General features: G+C 40.5%; 1 protein-coding gene across 1 annotated transcript in view; it reads left to right on the top strand.

Annotated features, from left to right (window-relative positions):
- The window catches only part of ACACB (acetyl-CoA carboxylase beta), a 1,510,375-nt gene that overhangs the window by 1,478,754 nt on the left and 12,837 nt on the right, over nt 1-18,784 (top strand). The window contains exon 51 of the mRNA XM_044068517.1: nt 3,810-3,946. Coding sequence (XP_043924452.1) covers nt 3,810-3,946 — 137 coding nt within the window. The remainder of the gene's footprint in view (nt 1-3,809; nt 3,947-18,784) is intronic.

Genomic DNA, 18,784 nt, shown 5'->3' on the forward strand with positions numbered 1-18,784 from the left:
CACACTGCAGTGCGATCCTGGAGTTATCATGTAATATTTTATATGTTCTACTAATTATTCCTTTCTTAATGGCAACTTCTGTTCTGGATTCCATAAAAAAACTCTACCATTGCTGGTCTTTAATTTTGGACCTTCCTATTTCTTTCTGCATATACTCTGATATCAGTACTTGATAGGGAAGGCAATCTCTAACCTGCAGTGCAAATAAGTTCTTTGTATCTTCCCATTCTATTACATTTCCCTCTCTGGTTATTTTTCCCAATACTGTGGTTCCTTTGCCACTTTTCTTCCAATAAATTGCAGCCCCCTCTTACCTATTGCCTGTATCCCTACTTGCAGCCATCCCTGCTGGCAGAATCTCCTTTCTCCATTCCAATGTTGGCTTAGTTCTTAGAATACTTTCTGCTGTTTTATGAATATAATATTCTGTATGATTATTGCTATTCTCCCAGACTTTCCTTGTTTCTTGCACTTCTCCATTGTTTTGTCATCCTATCTTTCCACTTTCAATTATAGTTTTCTGCTTGTGCTATGTATAAGAGCCTTAACTGTGCTGATCTGAAATACCCCTTCAAATCGGGTAATCCCAGTCTGCCTTATTTTATTGGAAGAATAAACTTATCCCACTTGACTCTTGCCATCTTCCCCACCCAGATAAAATCCTTCAGCGCTTTAATTGCTATTCCCAACTTCTCCTCTGGTTTATAAAAATATGCCTGACCTTTGTACAAGACTAAACTGAATAAAAACCTTGTAACTGCTTGTATCTTAGTCTCGATATCCATGTAACACAGCTTCCATTTTCTCAGTTTTTGTATTATCTTTTGGTTAGTCTGTTTTTATGTATCCTTAGCTGCCACACCAGAATAATTTTTAACCCATACTCCTAAATGCTTCATTTTATCATGTCCCCATAAATATGGATATTGCTGAACCAGTTTGTGTGTGTGTATATAATATACCACTATTGCCTTTGTTTTAGCTTCATTAGTTATGAATCCCAAAAAGATTGGAAACTGTCTCAAAATGTTCCACAACACTGTAATGTCCCTTTCTGTTTTTTCAGGTATAAAATATCATCACCTGCAAACAGAGTCAGCTTTTCTTGACTACCATAATAATTTCTGAGTCCCTTATTTTGTTTGTCAGTGGTTCTAAATATAATGCAAATAAAAAAGGGGGAGAGGACACCCCTGCCTGGTACCTCTGCTCAAGCAGAAATTATTAGAGAGAACCCCACCCACTTTAATTTTAACCTCCGATCCCTCGTATATCTTCCTAATCAACCTTATAAATTTATCAGGGAATGCAAATAAATCCATTGCTCTGCTCATAAAGTCCCAGCTTACTCTGTCAAATGCTTTCTCTGCATCAAGACCCATCAACAACCATGGTATTTTCTTACATTCTGCTTCCCTCTGGATCACCAGTGTTCTCTTAATGTTGTCAAATGTTGTCTCCGCTCCATAGAACCACAGTGATCCATATTTATCAATTTTGGCATCACTTTTGCCATTCTTTTAGCCATTATAGACATAAACACTTTATAATCATTAGTATTGAAATGGACCTGTATGAAGCTGGATATGATTGGTATTTATCCTATTTAGGTACTACAGCTACTACTGCTTTCTTCCAGGATGTTGGTACTTCTCTTAAAATACTGTTAAACAAAACCTTCCAGATCTTTCCATTTTTTCCCTCCTAGCTTTCAAACTTCCAGAGGAATACCATCTAGTCACGGGTACTTTCATATAGATTGGTTATATATCACCATTTGTATCTCCTCTCCTCCTATCCTGTTAGTAACTGAGCCTTCTTTCCCTCTAGCCTTTATCATATTTAATTCTTCCATAAACATTTCCATTTGTACATTTTCTTGATTTCTCTGCTTTATACAGACTTTCATAGAATTTCCTAAACATTTCTAATACTTCTACAGGATCCCTTGCTATCTTCCTTATTATAGGCACAGCCCTTTCTACTTTCTATTGCCTGAGTCTTTGTGCTAAAAGATTTTGTGGTATAGAGTTATTAGCAAAAAACAGTTGCTTAACAGCAATCTTTCTAAACTCATGCATATTATTGAGGTAATCCCTTATTTTCTGTTTAGCATTCTGCAGTTGCTCCTCCTCTTGTTCTGTGAGATTCCCCCTATTTTACAATACTTTAATATTTGTCAGTCCCTCTAAATAATTTGTGTTTCTTTTTAACCATGTCTCCCTTTCTTTTATTCCCACCCTGTTTTTAAAATCCACTTTAATGTTATCCCACTCCCTAGCTATGTTTTCTAAAGAAATTTCTATCTTCTGTAATAGTTCCTGAATAGTTTCCACTACCGATTCCTTAAATTCCTCACTTTTCAACAAATAGGTGGGAAAGTGCCAATGTTTCATTTTCATTTCATTACCTTGTGTCTTATTTTAGTTATTATTGGCACATGATCTGAAGTCAGCCGGCCAAGGTGGTGCAGTGGTTAGCGTTGCTGCCTCACAGCAATAGGTTCTCTGGTTCGATCCTCGGCTGGGGTGCCTTCTGTGCTGAGTCTGCATGTCCTCCCTGTGGTTGCGTGGGTTTCCTCCGGGTGCTCCGGTTTCCTCCCACATCCCAAAGACATGCTGTAGGTGGATTGGACACTCTAAATTGGCCCTAGGTGTGAGTGTGTGCGTGTGCCTTCTGTGGAAGGTTGGGCGCTGGGCTGGCAACTCAACACCGTAAAAACTCCACTGCCAATCATGAGCGGACAGGTGATTCACTGTGGTGACCCCTAAACGGGAAAAGCCGAAAGAAGACGAAGAATTGGTACATGATCTGAAGTAGTTTATTGTTTGCATATCAAGACCTTCAATTAAATGCACATGTTCCTGTGAACTGTAAATTCTGTCTAGCCTAGTCCAGTTTTTTGTATCTTAGGGAATAATATGTAAATATACTCCATACTCCTAGTACTGAATTCCCATCTTCCATGCCAAATATTTTTTATAAATTTCTTTAAAAAATCAGCCCTCCTTTGTTATATTTTCCCTTCTGGGCCCCCAGACATATCTTCACTGTTGCAAATCAAATTCCAGTACCCACCTATAAGTAATAATCCTTGCTGAAAGCTGATTATTTCACCCAGAATTTTCTTAAGCTCCATTATAGAAGTTTTTGGTGGAATATAAATACATGCCAGTATAATCCTCCCTTGCCAGTAGCCACTTAATACTATAAATCCTCCATTATTGTCTTTTATTTTTTCATCTATTACTATTGGAGCTCATCTTGCAATTAATGTAAGTACTCCTTTCTTCCTTTGCCCCAAGTATTTTGCTGAATAACCATCCTGAAAACCTTTCTTTATTAAATTCACATGTTCAGTTCTTTCTGAGTGTGTCTCCTGTAGCATAGCACTCTCCATTTTTAATATAGTTCACTACTTTCTTTTTTGTATGTATCTGTTCTGGAACCATAGTGTAAGCAGAAAAGAAACCTAAGGGTTGCATTGAACTACATATGAGGGTTGACTTTCCCTTTAATATATAGTACAATTGCATCTTTTCTGTCAGAAGAGAACAAGGAACCCACTCCTTAAAGCCACTTGCTTCTGATAACACTCTTGCATGAGAATAGATTGGCCTGATTTTTTTTGGGGGGGGGTGAGGAGTAATCATCAGAAATGTATATGATTGAAGTTAGCAGCCCTGTATATTAATGTAGATGTGCCAGTAAATAAATCACTAATATTGCATTTCCCTATGAAGTCCTTGACAGTAAAAGTCACTCGCACAGTGGTATGACTTCCTGATGCTTGATTTCTTACCCTACAGGCATATCTTTGGGAAAGTAACCAAGATGTAGTGGAGTGGCTTGAAAAAAATTTGCATGAAGAAGATGGAAGATGTTCCACCATCCGTGAAAACATCAAATTCCTGAAGCGAGATTTTGCACTGAAACACATTCGAAGGTTTGTATGTAATGTCTGGAGACTGACTGAAAATTAGAAATACACTGTTTTATTGCAGACATGTAAAATGCTGAAAATAAAATCAGTATTTCTATGTTAAACCTTGATAAGTCATTGTGGCAATACTGAAGAATTTCTTAGTGGCCCTGAGGTAATGAAATCTGATAAGAAATGGTACATTGTTAATAACAAGCTGGGTTGTATATCATAGGCATTAGGACCACGTAATACCTGGAACTCCTTCAGACAGTTTGTTTCATTCATCAGCACCCAGTTTGCTGACTGGCTTACACTTCTCTAATTCTTTGTTGCTGGATGTCATGTTCATTTTACCAAGAATTGTTCTTCAGATATTTAGCTTAGATGTGTTTTGTTTTGTTTGACAAAGTCTGCTACTTTTGGCATTGTATTCAGAATAGTCTTCACCATATAGGGTATCCCTGTTTTTTCTCTCATTTTAAATTTCAGCTGTGCTACTTTTGCCTTTTTCCTCCTCTCTGGTCCACTTTGGCATGCATGTGATTCTCCCATTGGCACCATGCTGAAATTATTGTTTGAGTGCCCATGCATCGGTTACCTTGTGACTGTTGGCAGGCATTCTTATTGTGTTGGCAGGTCTTTTCTTTGTGTTGGAGAGTGGCATAATATTACAGAGTTGTTTGATCTGTATTTTTTAGCTGTGTTACCTGTAAACAATTGCACAAAAAACTTGTTAAACTTGAGAAAGACACTGACAGGCCTCAGGAACAAAACTTTGATTGACATTTGGTTTCCATTCTTGGCCCATCCCCTACACAATAGCTCTTTTCACACCAGAGATTGTTCAAGGTCTTTGATCCTTGAAGGAATTCATTTGGGAAGGGAAAGAACATTGAATCTTTTATAGAACAGGGTGGATTAAATATCAGAAGGGGTACTTTAAAATCTATGTAATTAAAACTGATATAAATATATAAAATGGTGGAAGAAAGTGGAAGCACAAGGAATCCAAGCTGTTATGGAGAATAGCAATAATTACACAGAACGTTATATTTTTACATCCCCCCTTGAGGGAGTGGAGAAAGGAAATAACAAAGGAAGCCATACTAGTGGGAGCAAATACGTTGGAAGAGAAAAGTGACGGACTAGGACAAAGCCAAAGCAGGTGTTTTTTTTGTTTTGTTTTTTTTACCTGAAGCTTAGAAAGTGCCTTCTGTGCCAAGGATTGTTGGCAGAAAAAGAAATTTACAAGAAAACAATGGGAAGACATATGGCTTCCATTTATGCTACCAAGAACAGATGATTTAGATTTAGCTGTGGGAGCAATACATGCATAATAATGTTCAAGAGGAGGAGGAGTGAGGTTTAAGGAAACAGGAATTTAGCATTTTTTTGTAATGTTGGACTGATGATAGTAGCAAAGAAAATATATGTAATGTAGACTATTTAAATGGAAAATGTTAAATTGTTTGTTTTCTTTTCTGTTAATGTATCTTTGCCTATGACTTAAGTGATAATTTAATAAAGGTGTTTAAAAAAGATTGTTGGCAGAATATATTGCATAAAAGACAAGCTCTTGCAAGGATTTTAATGGAACCAAGGACATAAGACATTATCGAGAAAGGGTAATTAGCTGTAAAAACACACATAATCAAAAATATCTATAATTTTGTTATGAACTTTGTATATAGTTTACTTTAGTTATGAATGTAAATATGCCTTTATTGTTTTTATTTAAAAAATTTTTAAAAATGGTAATTAGCTAGGCATGTAACATGCTACATGGTAGCTGTAAGAATGAAACGATTTAGAAAAGTGCTGCATAACAGCCATAAGAATTAATCAGAGGAGATTATAGAAGACTGGGAATGACGATTAGAATTACAAATTACAAAAGAACAATTGGTGGAAATTTGTAGGGCCTCTAGATATGATACAAATTCCCAAAAGATTAAGGATATTTGCATGGAAATGTCTACAGAGGCAGACTTGTACTCCCAAGTAGGCTGCAGAGGAGTTTTCCTCAAGTGGAGAGTAGTTATTGGAGTTGTGAAGGGAAGGAGAATGGAAACCGAGAACCCATTTTCTAGGAATGTGTGGAGTTAACTGTGTTTAAGGACTGCTGGAAAATGTCTTTTCACAGTTGTTGAAACTTTTATTAATTAAGGAAATGATGTTACTGAGTTGGAGTTTGAATTTACAAATGGTGAGAAGTTTTATTTATTTATTTACATTTGTTTACCAGGGAAGTCCAACTGGGCCAGAAGCCAATTTTCAGCGTAGGCCCGGGGAGAAAAGCTCCACAAAAATACAAGCAATATACAATAATTAGTACAATAGTATACATACAGTAAGATGCAGAATACATATCTTCTAGTTAGTCTGTACAAAGTGTAGTATTCATTACAGTTTTCTAGTAGAAGTAGCAAGGTCTTGCTTAGTTTAATGATATTAGCAGCCAAAGAAGCAATCACAAGTGAGTGCAAATCAAAAATTAAACCATTTATAAATGAAGTACTGAATATAGTAAAGGAAAGAAAAGTCTTGGGGATGGGATCATTACAAAATTAGGGAAGAATATTTCATAAAGATAAGTAGTATTTTTGGGATCATTATATAATGCTCAATTAGATGAGTTAAATAAGTAGGTCAGTAGGAAATTAAAACTGTATGAGTATGTTGCAATGGTTACCGTGCATTTTGTCGACATTGCTATGTTCAACAAACGCAAGAGGTGATTGAGATTGTCAGATGTCCAGATATACAAATGTCTGATATGTCGAAGTGCTGTTTCTTCAAAACTTGTGAATGGTGATTGGGAGGGGTTAGAGTGTGAATGTGTGTGTTTAGGCATTTAGGGTTAGGTAAGAGTACAGTTGTGTGTTTGCATGTGTGTATTCTAGGATTAGGGTTGGAATTAGTGAAGAGGTAAGATCTTATGTTTATAGTGTGTGTTGGTGTGTGCTTGTGTATATGAGGATGTCTTCTGTAATAGCAGTGTTACAGGAAGGGGTTTTTTTTAGGGTACAGTGTGGGGTTAGGATTCGGGTGAGGGCAAGGTTAGGGCTTAGCAAGCATTGCTGAGGTGATGTAGGGAGTTTTGAATCTACACCAGAATTTGCTCTCCCCATTGCAGTCATCTTTATAAGTCACTAATGTATTGTAGCAATTAAAGTGCTGGATCCAAAGCCGCCTCCTCAATGACACTTTTGCAAACTTAATTCCAAATTGCCACTCCTTAGGCAGGTCAGACCAATGTTGATGTCACCTTAGCAGCTATACTTTGCCAACAGAGATGCAGTACTTGGTGCTGTATGAACCAGGATCTGTTCATGGGTTATAGGTTCATAGATTATTAATGTCTCATTGGTGGTGTGGCTGATTTGTAGATTAGCCAACACAAACTCCACTGCTTACTCCACCTTTCTAAGAGTGATAGTGGGGCAAGTTCTTGGATAAATTTACAGATACCCAACAACCCAACTAGGTTGTGTTTGAAAAAGGTTAAGGAGTTGTTTTGCGTAATATAAAGTAGAAATCTGTGCCAAAGGAATGGAGTTCTTTGAAAGAGCTACTTACCCTGCCAGCATGCTCTGTTTAGGTTACTGTGAAAGTTTAGATCATTTGAAGAATGTTTATGGTGTACAAATATGTAGGAGGTCACACAGGACTGCATCATTTGAAGCTTTGTAGGCAAGCCAGACATCACCCCATGGGAGTCTGCACAAGACTAAAAGGAGAGATAATGCTTTAAGTTAATCTCAGTAATGCATGGAAATCATGCTTTCACCTCTCTTGATGAGGAAGCGCTAGTGTTTTTCAATTGAGGTAATATTTTTGGACATATACATGCCAAAGGGAGCATTATATTCTATTATGGGCCTAATGACTTCCTTGGGTCTAAACAGTATGCTTTTGATGATCAGCTGGGGTAGGTAGAAGGACGGATAATAGTATGTACAAGTTGATCAGTGGAACTGAGTTACTGGCTACAAATTGCCCAACTCTATAAGGAGTGCCATTTTTGAGGGAGGGGTCATTTGTATGCTATATGTATGGATGTTTGTGTTTCCCAAAGGACACAGTACTGTACTTTTTTAGCATTTAGCTTTAGGTCATGGCCCTGGCACCATAGGTTTGTTTGTGTTGGGCCTTCTTGGAAGATCAGAGAGACTCTGAAGAGTGGATCTCATCAAGTTTGCAATCTTCTGCAGTCAGCCACAGACCCTTAACATCAGCCTTAACCTCAGAGAAGTAAATACCATACAGAAGTATCCCTGGAAGACCTCACTGGTAATGATCCCTTTAGATAACATCATGCTTCCAATCCTAATCTATTAGGTTCTAGGAATCAGTACAATTTCCAGTGGTTTGTTTAAGGATTTATGTTTAGTTTGATTATAATAGTATTGAGGGTCTTTGCCAAATCAGGATAACCAGTGTGTATGGAGTAACCTCCATTCAGTGCCTCAGTAATTTTTTCAAATATTTTTTCTACATTTATTAGGCAAGCTCTTCCTTTTACAAACCCAGATTGGTTTGGGTCCATGGATTGTAAGCTGCTAATATCTTTGTTCATAAGTTCCATGATGATGCACTCTATTACTTTACAAATAAAAGTGGTAACACTTATTAGTCTGGTCCCTTCTTTGTGAAACGATTGACCACAGCTGTTCTCCACACTTCTGGCACAAAGCCCATATCAAGATTGAAGCTGAAAAAATTTAGTAGTTGAGTCAGTGAAGCCGCTTCATACTGCCAAGAAATATGCCAGGCATATTGTATGGACCCATGAAACTAGTATTCTTGAGTTTGGATAATACTCTTAGAACCTGATCCAAGGGTGCAGGTAGTGCATGTGAATGGAAGTTTGATTCTGATGCTGGCCTTGCTTGTCTACCTGATGTTGGTTGCCTTATGTTACCCACCTGCATCAGCCACAGTGATTCACACAGAGCTTCCACTCCACTCACCATGATAGCCCAGTATGTGCCACAACACAAGGTCATGCTGGAATCTTTCCAAGTAGTCTTTGCATTTCATGCTGATGTCATTACAGCAGACTTCACCAGTGTAGAAGCTGTAGCAGGCCCAGTATACACGTTTGATGCCAGGTAGGCATACTGAATCAGATCTGATCATGCTGCAGACATCACCCAGAGAACAACTGCAGTTATCTGTTACATAAGAAGTCACTAAACTTCCTTATGTGCAGGGTCTTTGGAGTCACTCCCCAAAAGAATGCTTAAATACCTGCGCAAATCAGAGCACACTGACTCACCAGCAGTATTACCCATCGCTGACCAGGACAATCAGGAAATCGTAGGTTCCCTTGAATCACTCACAACAACCCTAAATTTGAAGATAGATAATGCAGGAAAAGGGGGAAGGCCCGAAGACTCAATCGTTTTCCTCAACAGAAGACTGCAGTAAGTTTCAGATTCTCCCCAAGACTTCCTAGGTGGTCCCACCTTTGGTAAATTTCAGTAAAGATGCTGTCAAGGTAGATTGGAACAGCCCTAACACAGAATCCCTAGCCCTGACACCAGGAAGTTGAAGAGGATTTTCCACTTGCCCAGGGATTGGGTACTGTGGTTAGCGACTTCCAGGTATAACCCTGATGTATCAACAGCAGCCATGAAAGGGGATCCAGCTCCTCAGAATTCTGCCATCAATCCATTAGGCAAGGAAAGCAGAATGTCAGGTTTGGAAAGATGAATGGTTGCATCCTCCATATTGTTCTATAGGAGGCTGAACTGTTTAACCCCCAATAGGGTATTTTCAATGAGAGATGGTTGATGAGTTACCAGTTAGACCACATAAAGAGAAAAATCAGGACTTAGGCTTATACCTCCTTCAACCTCCACTTTTCTCCACTGTTGTATGACCCCAGAGTAGGATAATGTAGGGATGTCCTCTCACACAGAAGGGTGCAGGGGGCTTGCCTCCAGAAAAAAGTCTTACTCTGAAGTTCAATGAAAGTGGTTTGAGCAGGTTGGTTTCAGAAGAGTGACATTCATTGAAAGTGTTGTTTATTTATCAACATAAATTCCACTCAGGGTTACAAACTTCATTGTATAAGCCTAAGTCCTGATTTTTCTCTTTATGTGGTCTAACTGGTAACTCATCAACCATCTCTCCTAAGTATTTTTTCTCTGTTTATTTGCTAAGTTTTTCTGCATAGCTGCCTAGCTTGAGCATTTTCTGGCTTGTTAAACTTGATTTCTGTATTAGTAGCTGTATTTAGAGCACAACCAAAAGCTGTTTGCTGAATTTCCTGTTTGCACTTAATTTTAAATCGTTTTTTTCTTAAAACTTGCATATTTTCTGTCCTTGACCTAGCACTCTTGTGTGGGGTCATTTACTGCACTGTTATAACTTGATATTACTTGTGAACCTCTGCTATCTCTGTAAAAACAAAAACAAAAAAAATCTTGCTTTTTCCCACTTTTCTGAGAGTTAAAAAGTTCAGTTACAGGCTTGCTGTTCCTGAACTGTTTGAAAGTTTCTGTGAGGCCATTTTTGCTTGGGCTGAAGGAGGGTCTCTGTGTTTATCAGTGGCAGTGACTAACATTGAGCAGCTTCCCTGCCCCGGAGAGGTGGTTACTGACTTGAAACTGTAGTTTTATTGGCCACTAGGGGTCATTTCCATAACTCCTTCATTTGTCCTCAGAGGAGTGGTTTAGGGCAGTGACTTGTGGTTTGTTGGCCAATTTGGGTCATTTCCTGTCTTTTCCAGCCCCTGCTATAAAGCACGCTTTAGCACGATTTAGCCCGATTTAGGCGGAGTTGCTACTGTTGCACACTAGGGCAGCGCCGGTTAAGCAGGTTTAAACTATTCGGGCTACCTAAAGTCCACTCTTCAAATTTTCCCTTAAAACTACCTTCCTCGAACTATACTACTGATCTAATCAGCGTATCCTATAATTAAAAGATCATCTCTACTTGACTCCAAGTAGACTATTCTCTATCTGTTAAACGTAGCACTTGCTCCTACAGTACTTATTACCTTGATACGGCACTCTTGTCATAGATAGTACCCCAAAAGGCAACCCCCATTTCTCGGTCACCCACGTCCCCGGAATCTTTTTAAAGTTTTTTGTCTATTCCTTCTAGCATGTCGAGGGATCAGTTGCTAGTGTCCTCTCCTGCTCAGCTGGTGAACCTGGGAATATTGAGGCAATGTTACAATTGCCTCATGTACACAGACAACCCTCTCCTCCTCCCACAAAACACAAATACATGCGAGAGATGCAACTATACGGCCAAACTGGAGGCTGAGCTCTCTCAACATAGGACTGGCAAGACCAGTCAGGAGGAGAAGGTTACCACACACACTATAGACCCAGTCTCACATATTACCATTACAACCTCAAATCATACACATAAACACACAAAGACATACTCGGAGGCTCTGATCAAAATCTACCAAAACAGCAGAGGCCACCAAAGCAGACACCCAAACAACCACCACCTCAGAACACAACACCTGCAACACATAGACCTCACAGTCAGAGTGTCAAACAGTCACAGCCCTTAAGGCCAAACACAATGCCAGACACACTAGTCATTGGTGACTCCATAGTCAGACACACTGGCGTCCGCTCACCAGACTGAGTAAGGAGAAGGTCACAGTAAGCTGCCTGTCGGGCGCTAGAATCCGCCACATAACGCAAGCACTCAGGTCTCTCAACAGCAGGTACAAATATGATTCAGTCATTGTCCACGCTGGTGTAAACGACCTGAGATGTACCTCCTTGGACTACATGAAAAGAGACATTGAGGAGCTCTCTGATTATGTAGCCCAGACAGGTATGACCCTGACCTTGAGCAGTATCCTACCTTCACCAAGAATGATGCCACAATACAGAGATAAGATGATCAGCTTTAACAATTGGCTTAAACACTGGTGTCATTCAAAGGGGATCCAGTGTCTGTCTGCCTGGGATGACATGCTGGACAAGCCACGCTGCTTCAAGGGACGGCTTGCACCTGTCACCCTGGGATTCGGATATTGGCAAAGGCTCTTGCCACCCCATAGTGCCTTTTTAGGCAAGGCTCAAATTCTAAACCTACCACCCTAGAACACAAAAAGGGAAAAAACTAAGGGTAATGCTGCTCAATGCCAGAAGTCTAAATCTCAAAATGCACGCACTCGAGGCCCTTCTCAGTATGGAGAACATCGATGTCTGTGCTGTGACAGAAACCTGGTTCAAGGCTCCTGAGAGCACCCCAGCGCTATCAGGTTTTACCTCATATCATGCGTTCCGGCCCAAAATCTGGACAATACCAAGAAGGGAGTGGGTATCCATATTCATCAAGGACACCCACACCTCAAGACTGGTGGCAACGCACGATGCATCTGAGACCATCCAGGTGCAATTAACCATAGGCAAGACTGCTCTGCAAATTGTAGCATGTTACAGGTCACCCTCACAAACTCAGGAACCTCACATGGCCTTCCTGAAAACACTAGAGGGGATAAATGTATCACCAAACACCATCATACTAGGTGACTTCAATTACCCTAATATAGACTGGGAACACTACTCAAGCCCAAACACCGTAGCCCAAAAGTTCCTGGAATTCATAAACTCAAATGCCATGGAACAACTAGTCACCATCCACACAAGAGGAGATAACATACTTGATCTCATCATCACGAACATGGGAGCACAATGTTCAACACCGGAGGTGTACCCCTCACTGGTGAGATCAGACCACAAACTAATCTCGCTGGACGTCCTCATCCCACCCCACCTGAAATAAAAAGACCACAGTAAAGAACTTCTCAAAAGCCGACTTCACACTTCTAAAGACTAGTGTGGTCTCCTTTAAGGCCCGAGCCGGAAAACAGTACTCAAGCCGCTGAATCACTTACAAATGCCTTCTACCAGCACCTGCAGGACTGCATGGATAAGGCAATCCCAAGCAAAACAAAGACTCTTTGTACCAAAGGCAAGCGTCCAGTCTGGTGGACCCCAGCCATAAACAAACTCTACAACAAAAGGAGGAAGCTACTACAAGATAGAGCAAAATCCTTAAAAGGTAAGACACCCTTGATCACTATAAGTAAAAACTAAGAGCTCTCATAAAATCATCCAAAGCAAATTTGAGAGAAAAATAGCTAAAGACTCAAAAGACAATCATAAGGCCTTCTTTAGCTATGTTAGAAACCTGGGAGGAAACTCCCAGATATGCTCAGAGCTAGTTCAAAATGATGTGAAGATTACTGATCCTACAGACATTGCCAACATACTGGCTGACAGGTTCAGTGCAAACTTCTCCCCTCCCCAAAAGGAGAGATATCTATACCAAACGATTGCAGCCCCAAACATCTCCAGCCCAAGTGAGAACTGCTCTCTCCAAAGCAAAAACACAGCATCCATGGGACCTGATGGTGTCCCCGGCTGTGTGCTCCATGAACTCAATGAGGAATTAAACCCACAGCTAGGACAGCTGTTTAATCAAAGTCTTACCTCTGGATCATTACCCAGGAGTGGCGCACTGCAACTGTGGTACCACTTCACAAAGGCGGTGCCTCCACCGACCCTGGAAATTACCGGCCCATTAGCTTGACAAGCCTTATCTGCAAAGCCATGGAGAGGATCATAATGGACCTCATAAATAAAGACATAGGGAATTTGCAGACTTTGGATCCAACCCAGTTTGGCTTTGTCAAAGGCAGATCATGCCTTTTAAACTTGGTTGACTTTTTCGAAACAGTCACCAAAGCCACTGATCAGACCAATGATTGAGTACAATGCCCCATTCGGAATGTATCTGACCCGACACTTGCAGCAGCTGGAGAGGCCACAAAAGTTCCTCACCAAAAGGATAAAGGGTCTCAAAAATCTGTCCTATGCTGCCCGACTGAAAGAACTCCAGCTCTATTCAGTCGCCACGCTTGCTCAGAGGTGACCTTTGCCTAACATACAAGGCCATGTCAAACCCAGATTTGATGAATATGCTTCACCTCAAAAAACCTAGATCCATCAGAGCCACAAGGGCGGGAGACTTAAACCTTGACACGGCTATTAATAGGACGTGCTGGAGGGATAGATTCATCACCCAAAGACTCCCTATGCTGTGGAACAAAATCCCGGTACATGTGAGGCAGAGCACCTCGCTGGCCTTGTTCAAGAGAAATCTTGACCAATGGATGGGAGATCGCAGATATACCCCAGGGATTACCTCAGTGTCACTGCTCGACAGAGGCACAGCAAAATAATGGGTATAGTTCCCCATACTAAAGGGGTGGCGTAAGCCACAAAACGATGGGCTAGGCTTGTAAATGCCCTCGGGCAGATAGCCTAGTATGAACCTATGAACCTATGAACCTATGAAAACTGATATTTCCACAATTTCTTCATTTTGTAAGACTAATTCTACAAGATCTCCTGTAGCTAAGTGTAATAGAACCAGTACCAAGTCCTGACCCAAACAGGGCATTATATTCAAGTCTCTTCTTAGTGCCCTGAAGGCCCATGATGGACCTTCAGCTCAGTGGGATGTGCCTTTTAAAGCTGAACAACTTTCACAAGGCCGCAAAATTCTAAATGTTCACATTGCAGGCCCTTTTGCTGCTATTATTCCTTCACATTCTGATGGTCACCCTAGGTCTCAAGGATGCCTACCTCCAAATTTACCTCATAGAGACCACAAATGCTTTCTCAGATTTGAGATGAGGGGATCCCACTATTAGTTTACTTTCTTGCCTTTTGGTCTGGCTACCTACCCAGGGTGTGTAGAAAGTGTCTGTTTCCAGTTATTGCTTATTGCAGAAACATGGCCATTCATATTTATTCCTGCCTGGATGAGTGCATAATCCAGACACAGTCCTTACTGTCATGACGTAAGGTCCTCGCTTGCCCAACAACAGATCAAATTATATATCACATTTTCAAAAACTCTGAGTCTTTCAGTATGAAGGACATAATTTGTATTCCTAAAAACAACTCCTTTTCCTTAGAGTTTTAAAACATTTAATGGAAGCAAAACATAACACAAAAATATCTTAAGTACTGAAGTGAAATAGATTTTTCTCTTTGTCTGTGTGACAAAGTCTAAGTCCTGCAGCAATACTACTATTAAATTTCTTATTTGTTTTTTTTTTTTATTTTGGCTTACTCATCTGCACATTTTTTACATTCTCTTTGCCTGTATGCCAACCATTCTCTAAACAGCAGCTCCTTCTTCTGTCAAGACCTTTCTTAAAGGAGTCCCTCAGTTAAGCACTCCAAGAAGACACGTCTCTTCTTTCAAATTTATACTTTTTGTTGAAAGTTAACCTTACCTCAGTCCGAACCAGCAGATTCATCAGCAGAAGGATTTTGGAATTAGTCACGTTTAGGCCACATATTCCATAGTGACGTGGTCTCATTGAAAGTAAATGTTTTCCATAACAAAGGTAGTTTCTGTACTGCCTCTAATCTAGCCCAGTCGACTGCCAGTCTTGTAAACTATCAGCCTGTTGAAAGGCACCATTTGTTTAGATCTTCACATTTAACTTAGATACTATGTAACAATAAGTAATGATTTAAGAAAAAAATTAAGTCTTTGCTCCTTTCAAACAAGGAGTAGAACTGCCAGTCAATAAACATACTAATTTTAAATGGATGGCTCATTGTATTTCGTTTTGCTGCAACAAATGTAGTAAAATCCCTTCAAAGCACAATAACAGCTTATTTTGCTGTGACAATCGCTACATCAGCAACACATTTCTGAAATGTTTCCTCAAAAAACATTTTAGAAGATGCCACATGTATTTCTACTTTTTAGAACTTTACAAAAACACCATAAGGTGGATGCATTGTCCAGGAATAGGATAGGTTTTTGGCATATCTGTACATCCTGTAACTGCTCTCCTTCCCTGCATATAGTAATACTATTTGAGAATCTACACAGATGTTAGTTACTGTTAGTATCCTTCCCTAAAGGTAATAGTTATGTTTTCATATTGTTGTAGTATATTACTCAGCTAACATTTTTTGTTGTATTTAGATATTTTAGGAAATAGCCTGATGCAGTAACAAGAGCCTGCAATTTCTTACTTTAAATGGGGGGGGGGTGCTCTTTGAAAGTCTGAGGACTGTATGACTGTATTTGCAGCCCTTGGAACACTGAAAGTGCAAGTAGGGGAGCATAATTTATCTCAGACTGTTCCCTGTGCTCTGAAGTACAGAGATCTGGGAGTTAGTGCATATAAATAACATGAGTGTGAGATGCACAGCCACCATGTTGTGCGATGCAGTGTGTTGGTGAATACCCCCTCACAAAAACATATTAAAAGTGTAATAGCAAGTTTGAAATACACTCTTTTTGTCAGAAATGGACATTAATTTAAAAGTGTCAGGACCTGCAGTATCAGGTGTCACACCTCTGATAGGCAGCTATTCTATTTATTGTCATTTTTTTCAATAGGAAAGTCTGACTGGACCCAAAAGATACCATTTTCAGTGGAGGCCCAAAGGAAAAAAAAAGCTTCTGCTTCTATGTTCATAGGTGTGTACTAGGCTAATGGCCCTGGAGCCTTTACAAGCCTAGCCCATAGGATTACCCTGGCATCATGCCACCCCCACCTTAGTTCCCAGTGCCTCTGTCGAGTAAAGACACTGGTGTGATCCCTGGGGTGAATTTTATATTTCCCATCCACTCAAGATTTCTGTTGAAGAGGACCAGTGAGGTGCTCTGCTTGACATGTATGGGAAGTCTATTCCATAGCATGGGCAGTCCTTGGGTTATGAACCTGTCCCTCCAGCATGCTTTGTTGATTGTGGTAATGAGGTTGAGGTCTCTGGATCGTGTGGTGCAGAGGGATTGGGATTTCTTTAGATATAGCATTTCTAACAGAGCTAGGTCAAACATGGCTTTGTAAGTCAAGCAGAGATTGTCTCTAAGTAGGAGATATGAGACAGAGAATAGTTGGAGTTTTTTAAGTCTGTCCATATAGAACAAATGTTTAAGGCCTAGGATCCTCTTTGTGAGGTACTTTTCTGGCCTCTCTAGTTGTTGCAGGTGTTTAGTGAGGTACATGCCAAATGGGGCATTGTACTCAATCATTGGCCTAATGAGAGAAGAGTAGAGGGAGACAATGACCTCTTTCTTCCTGGATGCAAAACCCTTAGTAATGAGATGTGCCCACATAGAAGGACCTTCTGACCACAGTGGCAATGTGGTGGTCAAAAGAGAGGATGCTGTCAACCTGTGTTCCCAGATCTCTTATAACTCCTGTGTTCAGCAGACAACCATCGATGTGGTAATTCATGGGAACCGAGTTTTTCCCAAAGGGGATGATGACACATTTTTTGGCACTGACCTTAAGGCCATGATTCCTGACACTAGTCGTTGGTCTCAGTGAGGCCTTTTCTGTAGGATGTCAACATCACTTGGGGAGTTAATAATAGCTCCCAACTTGCAATCGTCTGCAAACTTTGTCAGCCAGAGTCCCTTCATGCTGGCCTGGACTTCAGAGAAGTAGATATCAAACAGGAGAAGAGCCAGGGCCAAACCCTGTGTGACTCCCCTGTGGGACTCCACTCGTGACTGGTCGGCAGTCTGACTTGGAGTCAGCTACGCTTTGCCAGAGATGGCCTGCATCTGTCATCTCTGGGCTTCCAGATACTGGCCAAGGCTCTTGTCACCCCTATAGTGCCTTTTGTAGGCGGTGTTCCAAAGACCAAATTACCACCGTAACAGCTACAAACATGCAATCTGCGGGTCATGCTGCTAAACGCTAGAAGTCTAAATCTCAAAATGCACTCACTTGAAGCACTCTTTAAAATGGAGAACATCGACATTTGTGCCATAACAGAGACCTGGTTCAAGGCAGCAGAAAGCACCCCTGCACTACCAGCCAATAACTCATTCCACACCTTTCAGCTCCAGAACTTGGACCGAAGCTTTAAAGGCAGTGGTGTTTCCATATTCATAAAGGATGTGCACACCTCCAGACTGGTAGCCCAACATAACGCATCTGAGATACTTCAGGTGCAGCTAACATTGGGTAAGACAGTGATTCAGGTTGTAGCCTGCTATAGGTCCCCAACCATGTCCCAAGACTCGCACTCCATGATCCTAAGCACCATGGAGAATATTAGGGTCCAACCTAGTGCTCTCATACTGGGTGATTTCAACTACCCCTCCATTAACTGGGAAAACTACTCATGTACCAATACACTTGCCCAATATTTCCTGGAATTCATTAATTCCAATGCCCTGGACCTGCTCGTTCTTACCCCCACTAGAGGTAGCAACATCCTTGACCTTTATGTCACAAAAAAAGCATTCTACAGCTATTACACATTACAATGTTATTGCAAAAGACATTTTACATTACAAACTCAGACATATTGCATTAAATGTAATACGGTGATAAAATGATTTTGTTTACAAATATTATACAACAGCAAAAACATTTTTTACATGAATAGAGAATCTGAAATAAAGGAAATGAACAGGAGATGTTAAGAAGGATGTCTGTCTGTCCAAACATAAAAACTCTGGATGAGCAGTAGAGTAAAAGTAGATATCAGAAATGTGGTTATTATACAGATACAGGAAAGATCAGAAAGTAGCCCAGAGTTACATTATATAGCAAAATAGTTGTTATAAGAAAGTCCGGTAAGAATGACAGGGTTGAGGTGGAGAGGAGAAGTGGTGTGTGCCATACCCCCCAGCCATATCAGTTTTTACCAAGTTTTTGGGTCCAAATAATGGGGTGCCACGATTTCCGAGTGGTACCCCTTCATTTCTGATTTTTTTCCACTTTATGGGGTTTTTTGTGTTTTCAGCTGACGTCATCATCTGCGCAATGACGTCAGTGCCGTTGGGGCTACCAGCCTATCGAAATTGAGCTCA

The sequence above is a fragment of the Protopterus annectens genome, chromosome 4.part0 (assembly GCF_019279795.1).
Source record: "Protopterus annectens isolate FY-2018-M chromosome 4.part0, PAN1.0, whole genome shotgun sequence".
Taxonomy (NCBI): Eukaryota; Metazoa; Chordata; order Ceratodontiformes; family Protopteridae; genus Protopterus; species Protopterus annectens.